Source organism: Pezoporus wallicus, unplaced genomic scaffold, assembly GCF_028554395.1.
Source record: "Pezoporus wallicus isolate ANWC-B61680 ecotype Strahan unplaced genomic scaffold, APGP_CSIRO_Pwel_v1 contig_7892, whole genome shotgun sequence".
In the NCBI taxonomy this organism is placed as follows: Eukaryota; Metazoa; Chordata; class Aves; order Psittaciformes; family Psittacidae; genus Pezoporus; species Pezoporus wallicus.
The window spans coordinates 724200-745975 of NW_026641897.1; the positions used below are offsets into that span (position 1 = coordinate 724200).

The following is a 21776-nucleotide window of genomic DNA, read 5'->3' on the forward strand; positions in this document are numbered from 1 at the left end:
AGCAAGCCTCCCTCCAGCCCACCAGTGCCATACAGCCCAACCCATTCATCACAGTGCTTTAAAGAGCATCAATTTGATTCACAATTTAAATCAGCAAGTAGGAAGCCTTAGCTCCATCACTGATTTTTCATCTCTGTTGCATTTTGTGCTTTTTACCTTTCATTATTAAAGAAAACTCTCTCTGCTGGATGGTGTAGCCATCCAGCTTCAGTGGGTCACAGGCACACATAGCCTTTGCTCTGAATTTGATAACTCTCCTCTGCTAACTAGGAGGACATGCTGTGCTTATCCCATTCATTTTAGCAGTAACTTACATGTACTGAGATAGGCTGGGGTTTTATAGATTTGTTATGTTACAGTGAATGCCAAGTATTCCTAGTGATAACTTTTTTCCTTGGCATGTGTGTCAGTCTGCTTTGAGATAAAAAGTGGAATTTCATTAGGAACATAGAAGCCCTGCATCTTTGTTATTTATCAGTTAACCTCAGCAGCCTTGAATGTGAACGCAACCATAACATGAGAAAAAAATGTTAAACCAGTAACTGATATATTAAACAGAAGGGTATATTTTTGTGAGTGAATTACAGATTGCTGCTGCTCAGCAGGAGACAGATATTTTTTTAGAAGTGTGATAGTGCAGATAGATGGGCGCCTGCCCCTCAGAGCTATATTACTAAGAGTTATGTCTCTGCATCACTAGAGCCTAAACACCATTGAGAAATCCAGCCCCATGTCCTTCGGGAATTTAATCATGCCTAGTTTGTGCATAGAAATGGAGAGAAGAAACCATGCTTTCCTCTGTTTGCAACTGACATTTGGTTTCTCACTTTAAAATGATGAGATCTAAGTGAGGGACTTGGTACCTTGGCATCTGTCAGAAGGCAAAAGCTGCCAAGGCGAAGTCCTGTCTGCACACCAGGAATTCAGATAAACTCAGGGAAGGATGAATATAAGTTTCAGCTCCCCCGGGAGAAACAGAACTGTCAGGAGCCCTGCCAGTGCCAGTAGGGGCTCCAGTTCCTGCCTTCTCCTGCAGCTGCCTGGCCACTACCGTGGAGTGGCTGGTCTCACCTCTGTATGGAGGGTCCTTGGGCAGAGGCAGGCAGGCAGGCAGGTAAGCTGTGTGCAGGGCCATGTGCTCTGTTCTCCCAGGGCAGGATATCATAACCACTCCTTTTTGGATCTGCAGGTGCTGACAGCTCTGTCTGTGCCACCAATAGCAGCTGCAGCATGTGCTGGTGTGACACACTTTAAACCAAGGCTGACCTCCAAAGGCAGAGTCTCTTTGCCCATGCTGCTCATGTTAAACTCCTCAGGCAAGTGTAATTGGAGGATGTCTCAGTGATCCAGTGTATCATCCTTTCCCCCTTACTGAAGTAATTTTAGTAGGCTGTTGGTACTAAATATTCATCCTAAAGCAGGATGAATGAAACTCACTTTAAAACGCACCATGTGCTCTCTTGCTGTGTCTGTATGCTGGTCTCTGCGGGAAGTGCCTGAGCACCCTGGCACCCTAGGAAGAAAGCAAACACTTTGGGTGCCGGAGGATTGAGCAGAAGACTGCCACAGTGGTGCTGATGTGATGTCTACAATGAACTTGCCTGCTTCTTGCAGCAGGTTTGAAGTGGCTGTCTTACCTGGAGCATCTCTTTCTCCTCCCACGAGGGCAAGGCACCTTTTGCCTGTCCTTCCAGTGTGCCTCGCCTTTTTCTTGTGTCCTCCCTGCCCTAACCAGCTCTCCTCGCCCTTGTTGCAGGGCTGCCTGAGGATGTGTCGCCCCTCGACCCGTCCATCATCTCAGGGTTGCTGGGAACCCACCTTGCTGTGCCCGTGCCACCCAGCTGGGCTCTGGACCTGACACCTCCCTGCCCTCATCCACCGGGATGGCCCAGGCGGGGGGACCCGTCCACTTCCACCCCGAGGAGGGCTGCAGCACCTCCCCCCTGCCGTGCACCCGCGGGGTGGACCGCAGGCCTTGGCTGGCGGAGGGCAGCCCCGAGGCTGGGAGGTGCAGCCCCCCGCGCTGCCTCACCCCCAACCTCAACGCCGGCCGCCTGCACCTGCTGCGCAAGGGCCTGGCCCCCGACACCCGCCGCTGCCCCCTCGGTCTCTACAGCAGCACCGGCTCCCTGGTCCGCAGGCCGGTCGAAGCGGCTCCCTTTAGCAACGGGAGCTGCCCGGGCACGGGGCGCCTGACAGCCCTCTGTACCCCTCGGCGGGGCCGGCTCAGCCCGGGGGTCTCGTCCCTGGGCAGCCGCAGTCCGGCGGCGACAGCGGCCCTGGAGGGACATAGCTCCGTGGTCACCTTCCGCTTCATCGAGAAGGCCAGCGTGCAGACCCTGGGCGGCCTGCCGCCCTGCTGGGACAACGGGCCCCGCAGCCTCAGCCGCAGCCTGGAGCTCGGCGGGGACGCAGGATGCCCCCGGCCCCAGCCCCGGCCCCAGGAGCGGCTCCTGCGCACGCTCAAGCTGGAGACCTCCGCGTCGGACCCGCTCCTGTCCGGGGGCAGGACCCCGGGGGGAACATGTCCCTGTGGGAAGGAGCCCTGTGCCCTCAACGTTGGCTGCCTCTGCCGCTCCCTCACCAACGGGCTGCCGGAGAACCTCCCTGCCTTCGCCAGGAGCCCCCTGAAGCCAGAGCCCCGGCTCCAGGTAGGTGCTAGGGTGCTCTGCACTGGGTTCGGGCTGTGCCCCAGAGTCTCTTGCCCACTCACCGCTCTCTCCTCTGCAGGGCAGCGCCTGGCCGTACCCCCGGCAGAGCTCAGCCCATGCTCAACGCATCGCCAGGGCCAAGTGGGAATTCTTCTATGGCTCTTTGGACACCCCGAAAACAGGTAAGAAGTTGGGGGGGAGTGCAAGTCTCCTTTGCAAGTCTAAATTGCTGCCGGGACTACCTCTGGGGCTGCCCAATCCTTCAGGGCTTGTTGGTGCCCAACAAGAGATCCCCCCAAGATCAGCCAGTCTGTGTCCTCTTGGGGCCAGATCCTGCACACACGAGCTTCCCCACAGAGTTCCCTGTGGCTATGCAGTGCTATGCAAAGGGGGTGACAGAGCCTTAACCTCTAGCAGCCCCCTGCTGCCTCTGCAGAAGGGCTTTTGGGTTCAGATGGGGGCTCAGGGCTGGCTGCGAGTGCACTAGCACTGATAGCACCCTGCCTCTGCTTCTGCCAGTCTTCTTCCTTCTGGCTTCCCTTCTCCATTCCCCAGTGCCCATCATATGTGTGTTGCTGCTCTTGGTATATATGATGCCACAGGAGCGGCTCTCCAGTGCTCCTTGGAGCAGCTCCCCACAGCTCTGAGTGCTTGGGGCTACCTTGCAGGCTCCTCTGCCCCTGACTCTACTCCTCTGGCTGAGCCCCCGCAGAAGCCCGTCTGCTCGCTGCCCGCCAAGCCACCAGGGTTGGTACCTGAGCACAGCCTGAGCCACGTGGAAGTGGAGATAGAGATGTCTCCTACGGGCAGCCAGAAGCCCGGCTCCTGCGAGACTGGGATTATAAGGAGGACAGTGAAGTACTCTGAGACAGACCTGGACACCGTGCCGCTGAGGTGCTATCGCGAAACCAACATCGATGATATCCTGGCCGAGAAGGAGGAGGTGGATTCAGCGATTGAGAGCCAGAAGGACAGTGAGAGCAACCCAAGCTTTGGGGGCACCCCAGGCAGGAGGAACAGCATTCCAGAGGAGTCCCCCGCCCCAGGCACCAACTGCCCAAAGGATGGGCTGCGGGACAGGCATGTGGACGAAGACGATGAGGTGTTTGAGGCAATGAGGAAAGAGAACAGGGAAAGGTGAGGCTCCGTGCGTGAGGGCTAAAAGCTCCTCTCACCCTCTTTATGGTCCCCTGTGTGGTGAAATGGGTTCTGCCAAAAGCATCTGAGCCAAAAATCCCAGTAGCTCTATGCAAGTTGCATGTGGGGTAAGATGGAGTCCTGGATCACCCCTCTGGAGCTGTGGCTGGGACTGAGACTGGGAGGGGGCCCTCACTGCCCTATGGAAAGAGTAGGGCAGCACCAATGATCCAGCCCCAGGTGGTGTGCCATGGGCCCTGCTCCCCTGGGGTGAGCTCTGCAGCTCACGTTGCCCAGCTAAGCTGAGCCTTCCTTGGAGTGGGTCCTGCCATGTTAACTGCATCCTGCCCTGGTTCTGCTGGGCATTGGGGTGATGGTGGCAGGGTGCCTGAGCCCAGGCCGTGTCCTGAAACTGCTGCATGCTGCAAGTGCTGCTGGGCTACCCTTCCATCTGCAGACAGTTCTGCCTTGGTGGTGAGAGGGGTCCCTTTTGCTTGGCCTCAGTAGGTATTTGCCATGTTTGAGAAAGAGTGGGGGATGTGTTGGGCTAGAAAAAGCCTCATGTCTTTTGTGCTGTCACTTGTGTGACAAAACACACTGTGCTGAGGAGCTGATGAAGGTGACACCAAGGTTCAGTTGCCCACCCATAGGCAGCTGACACCATCTGAGCTGCTGTCCACCCTGCACCAGGCGTGGGAGATGGTGTTTTGGCCCAGCAGCACAAGACTCTGCGTATGGAATGTCCTCTGGAGTGGTGGTTTGACCGTGAGGAGTTACAGGAATCAATCCACTTTTCCCAGGAGGACACAGGAGGGGAAGAAGCTCCAGAGCCCTCTGCAGGACAGCTGCCTGGAGGGAAAGGCCCTGGAAGGGGGTGGGAGATGCCCCTGCAGGCAGTGGCAGCCAAGGGCATTTCCTGTGTATTGGCAAAGACTCATGGGTGAGATAAGGAGCTCAGCATCATCAGCAAGTGCTTTGCAGAGTTAGGGAGAGTCTTACCTCGGAAGCACAAAGCGAGGGCAATGCCTGGGATGCTGTGTGGCAGCATGTGCTCACATAGCTGTGCAGAAGGCAGGTGGGGAGCATTTAGGTGGAAGAAAAAGAAAAAAGAGGTTTTGCTATTGGCAGTGGGAAAAGATAATGAAAATATAGCCCCCAGTGGTGCCCCTGCACTGGGAAGGAGAAACCCAAAGGTGCTGAGCTAATGGGGAGGGAAGGTGTGTGTCCTGAGAGGCACTGGTCTCCTGCCAGCTTGTCCAGCCTTTGCATCTTTAGTGGAGGGGGTAGATACCTCCCACCCTGCTGTCTGCCTCTGCCCTGGCCTCAAAAACTTTGGGTTCTAGAGAAAAGCTGAAAATAAGCAAATTTTTATGTATTCTTTTCCAAATGAATAGTGATAGAAGTTTTGAGTAAGGTGTAAAGTTGTTATAATTGCAAACAAGTTCTTCAAGATACTGTAAAAGTTACCTTGCATCATGATATTTTATTTCCACATATTTACTAGGTCAATACAAGCCCTATGAGCTGTAAGCCCCTCTGAGGCACCTTACTGTAGCTCCCCAGACAGCATGAAAGCTTGGATGTGTCCTTAAATGCGTTGCTGCTCCTAAGGATGGTGCTGCAGGTATAATTACTGATGTGTATATAGAGTCATTAATTTTACATGGCTTCTTTGTAGACCAGTGGGTTTCTTGCTTTGCAGCCCCCTGAATATTCCCCAGGAAGGTGCAGACCCTGCAGACAGCATCTTGACAATCACAAGCCTCAAACCATGAGCTTGTTTAGCCCCTGCATCACAGCCCTGGGTTTTTGCTTACGCACTGTTTCTGAGCTCTGCAGCTGCAGTCCTCCTCCCTGTTTAGCAGTCAACAGTATTGATGCTTTCTACTTCAAGCTTTCTGCTTTGCCTGCTCACAGGAGGGGTGATGCTGAGGTGATTAAGAAGCTCCCCAGAGCTGGCACCATTCTGCTGCTGCTCAAGCTGCTGTACCCTAGGCCTGGGAAGGACCAGTCCTACAGAATTACTGCAGCACCTTTGGATGCTAATTTGCAGCATGTAAACATGTAAATCCCTTTGAAAATCTAGCCTTAAGGGTTTAGCACCCTCTGTGAGGGGGATTTTGGCTTGGTACTATTTTGTTGTCCTTCATATTCTGGCCAAAGGGCATCTTCACATTGGTGAGTTACCCTCCCAAAGTAAGAGCCTCTGCTAACAGCTGAAAAATCTAACACCAAATCAAATGAGACATGGAAAGTGGTGGAAGAAACAGTGTCTTCTTCCAGCAAATCTGCTCCCTGAATATATTTAGAGTCAGATCTACCAACTCTAATGACTAGTCTAAGCCTTTATTGTCTTTATTCCCATTAGTCCCAGGAAACCAAGACCTGTCAGTGAAAGTGGGCTCAATTTCCTTCCTCCCCAAGCACCAGCAGATGTGCTGGGTGAGCTGGAGGCAGGGCTGGTCCCGCAGCACGGGTGCCTTGGGCTGATAAGAGGGAAGAGACTGCTGCGATGCCTGCTCCCCCGAGAGCGGCAGCTCCCTTTTCTCCCCGCAAGCGGAGCAGTCTTAACTGGGAAAGCCGTTGGATCTGCTACCTGGGGAGCCCTTCCAGAGCCTTTGTGCTCACTGCTCTGCTGAAAATAGCCGCATGGCAAGCCTTGCTGGGGATTAAAAATGGTCACGGCCTGGGTTTCATCAAACACTTAAGCATGTGCTTAACCTGCCTCAGTAGTCACAAGCCTCTGGTGTGAACACACAGGCCTCTGTCCCAGAGCCCAGCATGGCCACAGAGCTGCAGCTTAGGGTGATACTTCAGTGTGACAGCATGGATGTGGCAGCCTGGAGGGAGCGCAGTGCCCGTGGTGGGTACCTGTGGCTGAGCACAGGCTGGAATTAGGTCTAAAAGCAGGCAGCTGCCAGGCTGGAGGAGGTGTGTGAAGGAGCCGGGGATGAGGAGCGCAAGGAGCTGCTGGGGCTGGTCCATACAAGAGCGTAATTCAGGGATGGATAAAATGAGGGGCTGTTGGGTGGTTCTGTGTGGCTTCACTTTCAAGCTGAGTTGGGATCCCCCCACAGCGCCTACCGTGCCTGTGTGGGCAGGAGTGGGGCATGGCTGGGGCAATCGGGGGTGTGGAGTGTCAGAGGAGCATTTTGCAGAGAGCGAAAACCTCTGAGGGCCTGAGGAGTGAGATTCTCCTCTTTTCTCCCCCCACTGGGTACTGCTCGGCTCTGCAGCACCAGGCGGGGAGAGCGGGCAGAACCCCTTCCCCTTCATCAGCCATAGGGTGCCGCTGCTGAAGCCCAGTTGCTCAGACCCTCATGGTCCCCGCGGGCAGGCCTTTGCCTGAAGGCTGCCCGCTGGCTTTGGCACTAACATGCAATGCAGCGGGGCTGTTGGCTCTCGGGATCTGCTTGGCCCTCTCCCAAGGAAGGCTCACCGCCTCTCCTGCCCCAGCTCAAGGCTGGAAACCTATGTGCCTTCCCGCTGCCAGTCACCCTTGCACAGATGCTCGATGACAGCTTCTGCATCTCCTCCCGTCCTCTGCTCCTCCCACCTGTGTTTGTCTGGCTCGGTGACGGTGCAATGACCCTTCCTGGAGGGCTGGAGCCCGTGTAGGGAGGGATGAGCAGTGCAGCAGCAGCTGATGAAGAAGCATCTAGATCCAAGCAGGAGTAATATGTGCCGGCAGCGCTGCGCCCCTGATGCAGTGACTAGATCCCTCTGGAGCTGAACGGCTTTGCACTTGGTATTTTGAGGCAGAGAGGTTGCTTTGAGAGCTCCGATGATGTGGGCAAAACCAGCTGTGGGGTTTTTTTTCTGTGTCTTCGGGCAATAAACGCAAGAATAAGCCCAGCTCCCCCTCCTGGAAACAAGATCCCTTCTGTCTGCTGGCGCTGTCTTCGCCATTGCCCTCCTTATGAATATGAGGCAGAAAACAAAGTCAGCAGCAGTTAGCATGGTTTAGTAGCACACAGCTGGGTGGTAAGGACAGTGAATGCACATTTGCGTCTGTAATGGGTCTCTTCAGCCTTGTCCTTGCCAGAAAGGTGGGAATGGTAAGAGCTTCAGTGCTGCGCAGCCATGATATGCTGGTGGATGGGTTAGAGCAGCCTCCACCCTGCCTTGCTTACCTGTTCCTGGCTTTGCTGTGCTCCTTTGAAGCCCACTAGCGCTCTGGGGGACTCAAGCTGCCAGCTCTTGTCCTGCTGAAGTAATCAGGGTGAGATTTTTGAGCAGTATGCGAAGCATAATGAATGAAAACCATTTGGTGCTTGTAACAGCAATGCCTTTTCTGAGCCCTCTGTACAAAGCTGTTTGTTCATAACAAACATTATGACAAGGTGGAGCAGTTCCTCTCCTTTCATCAGAGGAGAGAGTGGCATAACAAGTGCTTTTCTGCTGCTTTAATAAAATGGTAGCGGCTTATGAGCAAAGTAGGCTTTTAGGGCTGTATTTATTATGCTTGTACAGCTGAAGCATTGATGTTCCCTGGGTTGGAAATGTCCCGGTTGTCACATGCTCTGATGGAAGGGCAGGCTACACTTCACCTCATTTACAGGACAAAACACTTAGGGCTCCAGGGTTAAGAAACTCCTGTGTTGGGCTGGACCCAGATGTTTGTGAGGCAAGCTGGGCCTCCCTGCAGAGCTGATCCCTGACAAGATGATGAGCCAGGACCGAGCCTGGCCTCTAGGACATGGGCTGGCTTAGGTCCCTGAGCCCAGAGGCGGGTGTAAGGCTCCCTCTGTTCTGTCTGGGGAAGCCTGGGGCTCAGCATTGCCTTGTGCCAGGTCCCAGATATCTCCTGGGACCAGCCAGCAGACCTTGCAGGTAGGCGCTGGTCATGGTCTGAGCATGGCGCTCACTGACTGCCGTGCTCACTGACCACAGTGCTGTGTTCATGGAAGAAAGTGTCACGCTGTCCTGAGCAGCTTTAGGAGGAACCTGGTGGGTGCTGGGAGCTCTGAAGGCTTGTGGAAAATGCAGCCACTTCTAGATTTGTTTGGAAATGGAGCTGAACCACATCCTGCTTCTGGTGCTTGAGCCCTTTATTGGATCTAAGCTCAAATCAAATGTCTGGGAGCAGTAGCCATCTCATAAGCTTCTTATGAGGATGAGCTACTAAAGGAACAAAAGTCTGTGGCACATTAAAGGAGAAGCATATGTCTGGAAAGAGGCCAGCCCAGTCCTTCTTCCCATGATGTCTTGGGCAGGCAAAGGTGTTTCCTTGGAGGTTGGTGGATGTTCAGATGAGATTTCTGCCCTCCCCAGTTTCCTTCTGGAACAGCACATGGATTTTTGTTGGGCTTTGATCCCTCGCTCCTCAGTGACCAGTTCTTCTCACTTTCTTTCCCTCTAGGGTCATGGACCAAGACACACAAGGTATGCTCAAGTCTCCAGTGCCCTTCCTTCTGGGGCACAGCCTCTCCAAGGATGGCATGGACTCTTTCAGCAAGCATTTTGAGAGCATCATGGAGTCCCATCGAGCCAAAGGCACATCTTACACCAGCCTGGACTCCATTGACATCCTCTCCTCCCCAGCCCGCACCCATGGGACCTTTTTCACTTTTGACCTCCCAGCTGTCACCCCAGAAATACAGGGACAGATCAAAGACAGCGCCAAGCTGATCGAGGAGAACTTTGCTCCTCTGGCTCACTTGGAGCCAGACTCTGGGACAAGTTCAGCTACAGATGCCCCCTGGACAGAGAGGGAGGAGGAGCAGGGGAGACGAAGCAAAGGTGTACGGCACAGCCCTTGCCACTCAGAGGACAGCTTTGCTATTCCCTTGGCCTCCAACATGAGGTGAGTGACCAAAGCTGCTTGCTGTCCAGCTGAGCCACCAAAGTTTCCTGTGGAGTCTAACCCTGTATGGAGTGCTTTGCAGCCAAGACCGGTGTTGCAGGGGAAGAGGTGAAGGGTCAGGAACAGATTTTCTGTGAAACTGCTGATCAGGCCAGTGATCACCACAGTGTTGTGGTAGGTACGTTGGTGGGAGCACATCTCCTTTTTGATCTTGGCCAGCTTTGTTGGTGCTGGAGGGCTGGAAGGTTTCCTCCAGCCTAGCAAGCAGGGAGTCACAGGAGTTCAATCCTATGGTGGTTCCCATTGCAGGACAGTCCAGTATCCATGGTGGCTGTGAGGAGAGGCCAGTCACAAGCTGAGTAGTGGTAGAATTTCAACAGCCTTTCCCTCCTGGAGGCCAAAACTTCCTGGTACTGCCGCACTCCTCACCATCTGAGTAGCACCCTCCTGTTTCTTGAGGGCAAGAGTCTCACAGTCTTGTATGTATTGTCCTGGCCTCCTGAACTTCCTCAGGCTTGTGTGTGTTGGGAGATGGAGAGCAGAGATTATCACGACCCACCCTGTACCTTGCTCCAAGCCTGCCTGCTCCTGGGCTCAGGATGGCTGCCCCATGCTGGGGAAAATCTCTTGTGGATCTCTGAGCTGGGGAAGCTCAGCCCCACCACTTCCAACCTGTCTCTGTGTGAGACCATGTTCAGGCTGAGACACTACCTTCCTGCAACCCTATGCCTTCCAGCAAGGTCTTGGGCTGTGGCACTTTTGATAGGGCAGGTTGGCAGGCGTCATCTTCTTTTTCCGAGGTACACTCATCTGGAGTGTGGTCAGGTTCAGTCTGGATGTCAGGTCTTGTCTAGTGGTTCAGCTGCAGAACTGGTGACTCTTGCAGGAGTTGCTGTCCCAGTCATGCCAGTGCTGACCTTCTTGTTTACATTGCCTCCCTGCAAGGTCTCTCAGCCCAGTGGCCTTCTGTGCAATGCCAGAGCCTCCTGAATCCCTCATCTGCTTTCTAGGCTTTGGTTTTTTCCACACCAGACTTCTTTGGGTTAGGTCTTTTCCACAGCAAACTGATGTCACTTTTGGTCACAACCTGCACCATCCTCATACACTCATCTTTGGGTGGCCAGGTGGAGATCTGAGCTCTGTGTCCTCTCTGATTTCTGCAGTCCAGAGAGGAGAGTGGGGTATCACACATGCTTGTGGTCCCTAGATCACTCAAAAGGCATTTTGGGGCAGAGGGGTGGTGGGTTAGGCCTTCCCTTTCTTTGGTACACAGGAGCCAGGGACATGGTGGCACAGAGGCCAGGCAAGGTTTGTGCTGTAAAAAAGGTGATGTCTGAGAGGCACGAGGCAGCAAAGGGTGGCAGTATCCAGCCATGATCAGTGCTCTCTGCAGTAAGAGTTGGCTTTCTATTTCTTTGACAAGGCAAGGGAACAAAACAGAGCATCCTGGAGAAACCAAGAGGACAGTATCTGACTTACCATCCACAGACTGCCATCGTACCACAGCAATACCAAAGCAGGGGTATGGGGAGGCATGAAGGTGCAGAGACACAGCAACATGGCATCTTAACAGAGGTTTTTCCTCACTGGTTTATAGCCAATGGAGCACAGAGTGTGCTGGCAGCACACACAGAGCATGGCTGCTGCAGGTTTCAGAGCAGTGCTGGGCTGTGGCACAGGCCATGGAGGCGTGTTGTGTCTTCCCCCCAAACTGCCGTGCACCTTTGCTGCCACCTTTGCTGAGCCTATTCTCCTCTTCCAGCCCTCACAAGCAGGAGTACCTCTGCTCTGGTGGCAGGGGAGCACAGGGGAAACCCAGCTGCAGCCCTCACTGCACTCTCAAGTAGTTTGAGGAAGAATCATAGGATAGGTTGGAAGTGACCTCAGGGATCATCTGATGGAACCTTTCTAGGCAAAGTATGACCTAAATAAGATGTCCCAGCACCCTGTTCAGCCAGATCTTGAAAGTGTCTAACACTGGGGAGTCCACCACCTCCCTGGGCAGATTGTTCCAATGGCTGACTGTTCTCACTGTGAAAAATTCTCCTCTAGTGTACAACTGGAATCTCCCCAGGAGTAATCTGTGCCCATCACCTCCATCTTTTCTATGTAACTCCTTGTATAAAGAGAATAGCTGCCTTCTGTGTAGCACACTTTAAATACAGGAACATGGTGATGAGGTCCCCCCTGAGCCTTCTTTTCTTTAGGCTGAACAAACCCAGTTCTCTCAGCCTTTCTTCATAGGGCAGGCTTCCCAGGCCTTTGATCATCTTTGTGTCCCTTCTCTGGACCCTCTCTAGCCCTGTCCACATCTTTTTGTATAGCAGAGACCAAAACTGAACACAGTATTCCAGGTGTGAATTCCATGGCTGATTGCTTAAAGGTTCCCAGTGGCTCCAGGTGCCTGGCAGGGTGGATTTGCTCGAGCAGGGAGTATCCTTGTGATGCTCCCACTAAGGGGTATTTAATGGAAATTGCTGGGGAAAGGAGCTAAGGAACTTCTGCAGCCATTGTTGTCAGCGGGGCCAGAGCTCGGCATTCACCACTGCCCATGGTCACAGGCAGTACAGACTGATGGCCACCAGCTCAGATGGACTGGGGACCCAAGGCAGGGGGGCACTGCGGTGGCGGCTGTGCAGGGCTTTGGCAAAGGGGTGACTGGTGGTGAGCACTAGAAGGTCTAGGCTTGTGTGTGCTGCCCTGTGGCTGTCCTCTTTGTATCTGCCAAACCTGTGGCATGAATTGTTGCAGTGGTTGGGGTTGGGTCTGGCTGGGGATGGCCTTGCAGCCTGTAACTGTCTCTCTTGGTGGTGATGGCCCCTGCATTGCAGGGGAGACGGGGAGACGTGGTGTCCCCCGCGGCCGGCAGCCTTGGTTCATGCAGCCTCAGCTTACATCAAGGTTCTGGTGTCCCTTGGCACGCGATAGTCTGAGACCATGCTTTTATCTTGACCTTGTACATGGGGAATGTGTCTAAGTGCAGACCCAGTGAGGCTGCCCCGGGCGCTGGGATGCCTGTGCCTCCTCTGGTGGCCTTGGCTGAAACGGAGGGAGCAGTGGCTGAACAGCAAGAGTCCCATTGTGGGACTTCCTCCCTGTTCCTCCACAGCTGGACACCCCACGGCACTCCCAGCGTGGGGCAGAGGCTCTGTGAGTAGGTTATCACCTGTCTGGGGGGAGGTGAAGGTGTGCAGATGCCTGCTCTCCCTGGGCACAGGACTGCACTTAGAGCAGTCTGTCGTTGGGGTGGTGATGGTGACCCACGGGGTGTGTGTGGGGGCAGAGCCCTGCAGGGCTGGGGAATCCCTCCGGTGCTGGTGAGATGGCGGGGTGGGAGCTGGGGCAGCCCTCGGGACTGCAGGGCTGTCACTCCAGCTGTGGCGGACAGACTTTTGCAACTGCAGGTCCAAATCGCCAGCCGTAGCCACGCTGCTGGTGCAAAGCGGGCACCCACAGTGCGCCCTCACTTGCCGCAGTCCCGCGCACCCTGCAGGCCGTCACCCCCAGCAGAATGCAAATGGACAAACTGCACCTCCCTGGGGGTGTGAGCCCCCTGGTCCGGCCGCCCATTTCCCCTGCCCATCCCGCTCCTCCAGAGCCAGCCGTGCCGGGTCCTGAGGGTGCCGGCTGAGGGAGGGGACGTGACTCGTCCCCTCGTAAGAGGCACCGGAATCGGGGGCATCGCCTGAGGTGGGACGGGAAGAAGGGCAGGAGGAGAAGCGGCAGCAAAAGGCGGGGGGGGGGGGAGGGGGAAGGTTGCAAACAGCCTGGTGTAAAGGGCCCCGTATCACGGTGAGGGGCGGCACGCCCGCAGCCTCGCTAGAGAGAGAGCTCCGCGCTGGCGCTGCGGCGTGGGGAAGCACAGGGAGCCCCAGACGGAGAATGCGCCGGGAGACAGACCCTCTATCCCGACAGACCGCGGCTGCCTGCAGCTCCTTGAGCGCCAGCCCCCCGCCAATAAGCTCTGCTGTGTTTCTTTATAAGGTCCTTTTTGTTACTGCAGCAGTCGGTGAGCCGGTGCCCCTCCCCTTCCCGAGCCCAGCGCAGGTCTGTCAGCTGGCCCGAGTTCCCAGTTGGCACTGGGGAAACTGGTGAGATGATGCCTTTGAGGGCTGTGCCCAGTCTGGGGCCCCGTCGGGTGTATTCGGGGTTTGATGTGGGAGGTTGGGGGTGAGGGTGAGCAGAGTAAGGAGGGCAATGAGGAAAGAGAAGGAGGAGCAGGGAGGGATTGGATGGGAGCCCAGGATGGGGACAGGGCTGGGGCAGAGGACGAAGGGGGTTCCCCACAATCACTGTCATGGCAAAAAAATGGGTCATAAGCCTGGGGGGAATTTTCCCCCAAGCATGTATTTCCATGTTAAGCTCTGAGGGGCAGCAGGAGCTGGGAAAGGGTACACATCAGCTGAAGGATGGGGCAGCAGACCAGGTCCCAGGTCTGACAGGGCTGCCTCCAGGGGCACATCCCATCCCTGCGGGACACAGCCCACATTAATCTCAGGCATTAATTCCAGCCCCTGGGTCAGACTAGAACCCCTTGGCTAGGTTTTGCTCAAGGATCTGAGAGACTCAGGTTTCCTTGTGCTGATCCTATGGCATTTGTGTCTCTGAAGAAGAAGACAGCTCTCTACCCAGCAGGTGAGTAACCAGATTTTAAGGGTCTCCGCTGGCTCCAGAAATTGTTTGCTGGGAATGCAGATTCACCCTTGTCCTCTGCAGGAGCAGTTGTGACCCCCACAAGGGCCTGATGGGAAGGGGTGATGGAGGACAGGCAGGCATCTCCAGAGAGGGCTGATGCTGCAGGGGAGGCTCTGGAAGTCTGCAAAGAAAGAGGACCGAGGAGGGGCACAACTGTCCAAAGTTAGGTCCTACCTGGACCTGGCAGCAGGAATGCTGGAGGGTGCTGCTGTGGCTCCATGACTTTAGGATCGAAAAGAGCTGCCAGAAAGCAGGACCAGCCCTGCCTGTGCTTGGAAGCCAGCCTGATTGACCTTCAAGTGTCCTCTCAGCCCTAACTTCAATTCTGCAAGGAATGAACCAGCCCAGATCTTGTCTGTCATAAATCACAGTTGCTCCGCTGAGACCGAAGGAGGGAGCTGAGTTTATTTAGCTCAGCCAAAGATCCGGTCTGGTACATTCTTAGCAGCAACATTAGGCAGGCTGTGCTTGCTTGGCAGAGGCATTGGGCATCTAGCCATGCATGTGGGGCACTGGGAATCGAGGGCAGACTGCTGCTCTGCCCCATGCATGTGTCCCTCACAGACTCAGACAAAGCTTTCTGCGCTGTCCCTTCATGGTGCAGGATGCAAACCAGCCTCCTGTGGGGAGCAAGCAGCATGTGGATTGTGGTTGGAGGTTGTGAGTTTCCTGCAGCAGGTATCTCACCTGGAAACATGTCAGGCAGGACCTGGACAACACAGGAGCTCAGCTGAGCACCCCCAGCTGAAACGAATGGCCACCCCACCCAGCCTGTGGTCAGGGGCATCTCTCCTCCCCCATTCCTGGGAAGCGGGGTGTTGGTGCAGGAAGGATCCCACTCTGCAGATACCATATGGGAAGGATCCTACCATACAGATATATCCCTGCTGGCAACCAGAAGCTGAAGGTCAGCCCTCTAGGGCAGGCTTTACTGAGCTAGTGCCTTATTGCTGCCCCACATCCAGGAGAGATTTATTCTTGGTTGCTAGCAACCATGGAGAGAACATGGTGCTGAGTGAGCCTGGTTTGTGTTGGCAGGGGGGAGAAGAAGTCAAGGCTCCTGCAGTGACATGCTGCATTGCAGCCAGGGAAGGAAGGTGCTGCGGTGTCTCCTGCTGGGCTCCAGGCACTCAGCCAGTGGAGAAATATTGGGGTGAGACAAAGATCTGGCTCCAGGGAAGGAGCATTTGGCCAACAAGGAACATTTGAGCCCCGGAGGATTGTCTGTGGTGTGGTGGCCACGAGCAGGACCATGGTCTTGCAGCAGCTCCCCAGGGCTGGGAGCACATGTGCCTTGTGCTGAGCTGGGATGGGAGGTGGTCAGTGCAGAGCCTCTGCCCTGGGGCAAGCCCTGAGCTGGATCATGTCCCTACCTTGATGGAAGAGACTCCAGAAGCACCTCACTGCTGCCAATACATGGGCTGGGACCTTGAGCTCCCAAAGAAACACCTCTGAGGTTGCAGGGTACCAGTGCTCCCACTGACATGGAGTGTGGCAATGGCTGTCCAAGGCGGGCAGCGCAGAGAGGAATTAGCTGGTGCTGGGTCTGCTCAGGGATGACTCATCTGAGGCATGCTGAGGATACTCACACAATACCAAATTTGATCTTTATTTCTTAAGTGTGGGCCACTTCTTGAGTTGAAAATGTATCTAATGTAAAAAATATTGTCTCAGTGTTTCTTCAAGCCAAACTGAAATGTCACTTTAGAAAGTACACTAAAAAAAAACCCACCCTGAGACATTAGCTCATTGGCAAGAAAATTAACATCACCTCAGTTGCCTTATACAGGGACACATCTCTTTGCTCTGTTCCCCATTTGCTTGAGGATTGGGTTCTTGGTTTTCTCTCCTTAAGCTCCACGTTCTCCAAGCCAGATGGGGCTTTGAGGGGTGACAGATGGGTGCCACGAATGGGGGACTTCCAGCCTACTGAAGCACGAGAGTGGCTTGAGTCTTGGAAGAAAACACGTTTCATGGCATGGCTGGGCAGTGCCTAATCCTGAGAGCAAGGTTATGCTTTGCTGTTGTAAATCCCCAAATCAGTATGAGGACTTGGTGAGGGAGTGAGCAGCAGATCCTGCTAGCAAAGCTGCTTTGACACCCAGGCTGTGATCCCTGCATGCCCATTGCAAGAAGCAAGGCAAGAACTGCAACCACAGGTTGGGAGCCTGCAGGGAGGTACAGATATTTAAGGACAAGAGAGGTTTTGTAAATGGCCTATGCCTGGATGCTCAGCAGTAGCTAGGAAGGCTGAGGACCACAGATTGGGAAGAGAGGTCATGGTGGGAGGCTCAGAGCCCTGTTTGGCCGGGGAGGCTCCAGTGGCCAGCCAAACGAGGTAGGACAGGCCAGGCCTAGTTGGGAGATTTTGGTGATGGTGGTTGAGAAGAATGAAAAGGTGTTCAGAGGGTGACTGAGCAGCTGCTTGCTCTGGAAGTGCAGTCAGAGGATGGGGAGTGGTGGAGCTGTGGCTTTGAGTTTTGTAGCTCAGCCTGCAGCTGGAAAAGCAGCCTTGGAGCTGCTGTGACAGCAGATAGAATTTAGTGAAAAATACAGTCACTACAACGTATGGCTGGCAGGGGCTGGTTGCAGGGATGGGTTTGTCTCTGCTGCTGGGAAGCAGAGAGCCTGTGAGCCCTGTCTTTGGCTGAGAGCACAGTGGCTGCAGCCCTCAAGGAGCCAGATGGTGCTGAGGTGTGTGCCCAGTACTGGCCCCTGGGGTGGCTTTGGCACTGACAGAGAGTGTTGGGCACAGCTGGAGGGCCGTGGGCACCAGATTCCACACCAGCAGCACCTTTGGATGTGGCCACCCTGTTTTGAGAGGAGGAGAAGTTTTAGGCAGGTGGGAAGGATGCCTGCAGTTCAGGGTATGCTGGTGATGCAGGTGGTGATGCTGGAAATGCCTGCCCAGCACAGTTCCACAGAGCAGGTGGACTCAGAGCCGGTTTGCTCCTAGTGACCTTGTGGCAAGCCTCATAGCTGCTCCCACCAGGGTGGCATGGGGTGATGGACAGGCTCTTGGAGAGGGCTGGGGCTAACTGGGCAAGGATCTGCCCCGGGAACCCAACCAGGTCTTACCAGTGTCACTGCCCAGTACTGCCAAGCTCAGCAGTGGTCCAAGCCAAGTACATCTCCCTGGGGATCTTCACTAGGGAAGTGTCCATCCTTTGGGTTTGAGCACAGAGGGGCTTCCCTGCTGGATGTGCCAGGAGGGTGGGAGAAAGGTGCCCAGGAGCCCCCTGGGGCAGGGGGCAGCCTGTCAGTGCTGTGTGTGGCTCCCCTGGGAAAAGCAGTGCTGAGCAGCAAGGAGGCTCAGCCTCTGTGCAAGAAGTGGAGCCTCAAGGCGATTGGCCTGGGTAATTGGCTCGGGAGAGCAGGCCTCTTAAAAGTCAATTAGAGACTTTTAAAAATAAATGGGACTGGAACATTGCGAGGGCTGCCAGAAAATTTGGGCGAGGTCAGAGTTACTTAATGTTCGTTGTTGATTAGATTCAACCGGCTTCTTGGTTGGGATAACTTCGGTGGCACTGAGTCAGACTGCTTTGGGGGCTAAGCCAAGAGTGTCTTCTAATGTGGCCATTTAAGGCATGGTGGGCTGAGAGCTGATGGGCAGCCTGAAGAAGACAGTACACCCCTCTGTGAGCTGGGAGGCCGGGGGTGGGGGAGGTTCTTCATCTTTGCCTCAGTTTTCCCTTCTGTGAAGTGCTTTGAAGTCGGAGGGTGAGAAAAGGCAAGTGAAGGAATTATTGTCTTTATCTCGGGTAGAAACTGCGCTCAAGAGCAGCACAAGATGTTTGTGCAGGTTAAAAAATTAGTGTGGATGTGCCGGACAGCATGTGACTTGCACAAGTTTGTGCTCCGAGTCTTCACTACGGCTGAGCTTGGCAGAGCCTGAGCCCATACATGCAGTTTCCCAGCCTCAGGGTGGAGGACTTTGGAGTGGTTGTGCTGTCACTCTACTTACGGTTTGGATGTGGGTTTGGAGGCCTTGGTCATCAGTCACTTGAACTGTCCTGTCACCCCACCTCTCCTGCAGCCACATCCCCAAACTTTCCCTTAGTTCCCAGAGCTGACCTGGGGGTGTCTCTAACCAGTGTCTCACCCTGGGCCCCAGCACTGAGTAGCTGCTGGGGGTGAGGAACCTGCATTTCCTGAGAAGCTGGACAAGGAGAGCATCTGCAAACAGGCTAACATGGAGCGTCCCTTCCCATTGCAGCAACCACCCCCTGAAGCAGCTGGTTTTGGACTCAGACTCAGAGATGGACAGCATGGAGCAGCTGGCCCTGGGCAGCACGGACACCCTCTCCAATGGGCACAAGGCTGACCTGGAGGCTGCCAAACGCCTGGCCAAGAGGCTCTACAACCTGGATGGCTTTAAAAAAGCAGATGTGGCCCGCCACTTGGGGAAGAAGTACGTGTGGGTATTCGTAGGGAACATTCCATTCTGCAAGGGGCCCACTTGCACCCACAGTGCACCCACAGCTGCTGCCCTTGTGGTGCACCGGGCTGGCAGAGAATAGCTGGCAGGACCACAAAGCCCACTCTGCACAGGTGCTGGGGCAGGGGAATGGTTAGCAGACGTCTTGTGAGCCCTTCCAGTTCTAGCTTCTCCAGTTTCTTTTACATGCCCAGTATTCCAATTGGATCTGTGGGTGACTTCTCTGCATTTCATGGAAGTCTGGGGTGTCTGTGTCCTCAGCACAGTTTCCACAACCCTTGGGAGCTCTCAGCCTCCTAGAATCCACCCACTGTGTGCCTTTGGTTGTCCCCACATTCTGGTTGATCTCACTCTCACCTCCCTCTTTTCTATTTCAGCAATGAGTTCAGCAGGATGGTGGCAGGGGAATATCTGAAGTTCTTCGTGTTCACGGGGATGAGCCTGGACCAGGCCCTCAGGTCAGAGCTGAGTGCACGTGTGCATGTGTGGTGGCCACCCAAGTGGGTCCCAGCAGAGCATGTCCTCTGCAGCTCTGCACCCATGCAGAGATCTGCAGGAGCAGGCAGACCTCATGGCTCCCACGTGGAGATCCTCTTACCTCTTAAATAGTGGAGGGTGATTCCAAAGTGGTCTCTCAGCCACACAGCCAAGAAAGCATCCCTGGTCTTAATTCAATAGTCAGTGTGGTTGGGTGACAGGCAGGTTCACCTATGCCTGGCTTTCCAGGCCTTGACCCTGGACCTTCCTGATGTAACCCCCACCTCCTTTCCCAGTGTAGTTCCAGTGTAGACCTACAGTCTGACTATAGGTCTCTGCAGGGTATGGTGCTGTGGGCTTGAGGGGAGTCATGCAGCGCACTGGGCTTCATCCAGTACACACGGGGGTCTGCAAACCAGAAAGCACAGCTCTGCTCCTGCACAGGGTGGGTTGGAGAAGCTGCTGGTGGGTTTCATGTGTCACCAACACTGCTGCTTTTTCAGGTCCTTTCTAAAGGAGCTGGCCTTGATGGGAGAGACACAAGAGCGAGAGCGAGTGCTGGCTCATTTTTCCCAGCGCTATTATGAGTGTAATCCCAATGCCATCTCTTCAGAAGGTAAGAAACTGTGCATGTCTCTGTGTGTGTTTCAAGCAAACCCATGCATTCATCATCTCGGTGAAGGTGCTCAAACTGAAACCAGAGAGCAGGCTGATAGCCTATACTGACACCTTATGAGACATCCCCGACTGGGAGATGTCATTTACCTCAAATGACAGATGCTTTCGATTATAAATAAACAAACCCCAAACCTGCTCCTTTTAGATTATGCATAATTAGGGCTCAACCCATCCTTAATTCTGACCTTGAGCAGATTAGCACAAGAGGCAAGAGAAGGCCCTCCTCACCAAATAGACCCCAGCTCTCAGACCCTCGGCTCAGGCAGTGGCCAGGTGAGAAAACTCAGGTGCCTGGCACTCGGGGTGGCACGGACACCCACTTCGTGCTGTTTCATGTCTTTGCGCCTCTCCTGTGTGTGTTCACGTGCTTTGCTCTGGGCTGGCTCTGGGGCAGGTGAGGTTTGGGCTGCCTGGCTGGCAGGGGGCTGTGCCAGTCCCACCTTGCCGTGCTAGGAGCTCTGCAGGAGTAGCTGCAGCATTGCTGACTGGCTGAAGGGACTGCAGGCTTGGAAGGTAGTTTGTACACTCAGGTTTGGGACCAGCTTTAATTGAGTGGTCTCCTACCTACTCACCCACGTGCTGCCACCACCACACTGACTGCTGTGTGCCTAGGGTGGGAGGAGGGGGCTCTCAGGGCTTTCCTGGGTGCTCAGAGCCCACGTGCCCCACCTTGGGTGCTGAGGGGCTGGAGCACCGGCTCCAGGTGCTGAGCTGGAGTTCTAATTCCTGCCCTGTCCTTGTGCTGCAGATGGAGCCCACACCCTCACCTGTGCCCTGATGCTACTCAACACAGATCTGCATGGACATGTAAGTTCCCACTGCCAGAAGCCCCATCTGTCCCTGCACTGTCCCTGCACCCACTGCCCTGAACCATAGGTACTGCAGGAAGAGTGAGGATTTGCAAGGACAGAGCCTCGTGAGCAGGAGACATGGGACCCTGGGCCTGTGAGGATTGGTTACCCTTAACATATCTGGGGAGGAGTGAGGCTGGATGAGAGGAGGGGCTGATGACGGAGGGATGGGGCTTCGGAGGAGATGCACTGAGCTGGAAGATGTGGAGGTTGGTTGAGGACAGAAGAATAAAGTGGACAGGGAGAGAAAGCGGGAGTGAGACTCCAAAGCCGGCTGCCATCGCAAGTGGGTAGCACCCAAATTAGAAAAAGGCTATTTAAAACTCCCTGAGCCAAGGCAAAGCCAGCAGCTTCCCCACCCCTGCAAGCAGCCTCCCTGAGACCTGGCTGGGCCCTCACCCCGCTGCAGGGATAGGGGGTGTGTTCCTGGGCTGTGGGACCTCTTCCAGCCAGCACTGACCCCTGGCCCAAAGGTAACCCCCACGTTTCTCTCCCCGTGGCTCCCCCAGAATATTGGAAAGAGGATGTCCTGCTCCGACTTCATTGGCAACTTGGAGGGACTCAATGGAGGCACTGACTTCCCCAAGGAGCTGCTCAAGGTAAATTCAGTCTCTCTGAGCAAAAGTGAGAGCTTTGGGCAGGATCACGTGGATGGTTACCCGGGGTGCAAATGAATGTGTTCATACTCGTACAGGAATGGTGGTGGTCCCTTTGCCTGCAGTTTTCTTCCTATCTTGCTGAGGAGAACATGGGCTGTCCCATTCCCCCAGGAGGATGCTGGAGCTCCAGCTGGAGTCCTGATTCCCTCACTGACCTTCCTGTGCCTACATCACAGGCAAGGGGGCATGTGTTAGGGTCAGCTTCCTAGGGTTGGTTTCCCCAGCTGCAACAAGCGTCTTTGTGGTGTTGACCCCATGGTACTCAGCCTTTATTGCCTCTGTGGAGCACTGGAGCCCAAAGTTGTGGCCAGGCCCTGGGACTGGAACCACCTCTGTTGGCAGAGGGAATGTGTTTAGTGACAAGGGCAAGGCATGGTGATGGAG

At 54.8% G+C, this 21776-nt stretch overlaps 1 protein-coding gene across 2 annotated transcripts in view; it reads left to right on the top strand.

Annotated features, from left to right (window-relative positions):
• Window positions 1-21776, top strand: part of PSD (pleckstrin and Sec7 domain containing) — a 46301-nt gene that overhangs the window by 10390 nt on the left and 14135 nt on the right. Inside the window, exons 3-11 of one of the 2 annotated variants that reach the window (XM_057425682.1) lie at window positions 1757-2651; window positions 2731-2833; window positions 3320-3788; window positions 9151-9594; window positions 18506-18706; window positions 19105-19185; window positions 19708-19820; window positions 20631-20689; window positions 21243-21332. In XM_057425682.1, coding sequence (XP_057281665.1) covers window positions 1884-2651; window positions 2731-2833; window positions 3320-3788; window positions 9151-9594; window positions 18506-18706; window positions 19105-19185; window positions 19708-19820; window positions 20631-20689; window positions 21243-21332 — 2328 coding nt within the window. In that variant the 5' untranslated portion in view covers window positions 1757-1883. The remainder of the gene's footprint in view (window positions 1-1756; window positions 2652-2730; window positions 2834-3319; window positions 3789-9150; window positions 9595-18505; window positions 18707-19104; window positions 19186-19707; window positions 19821-20630; window positions 20690-21242; window positions 21333-21776) is intronic. The other variant, XM_057425683.1, reaches the window with a different exon arrangement.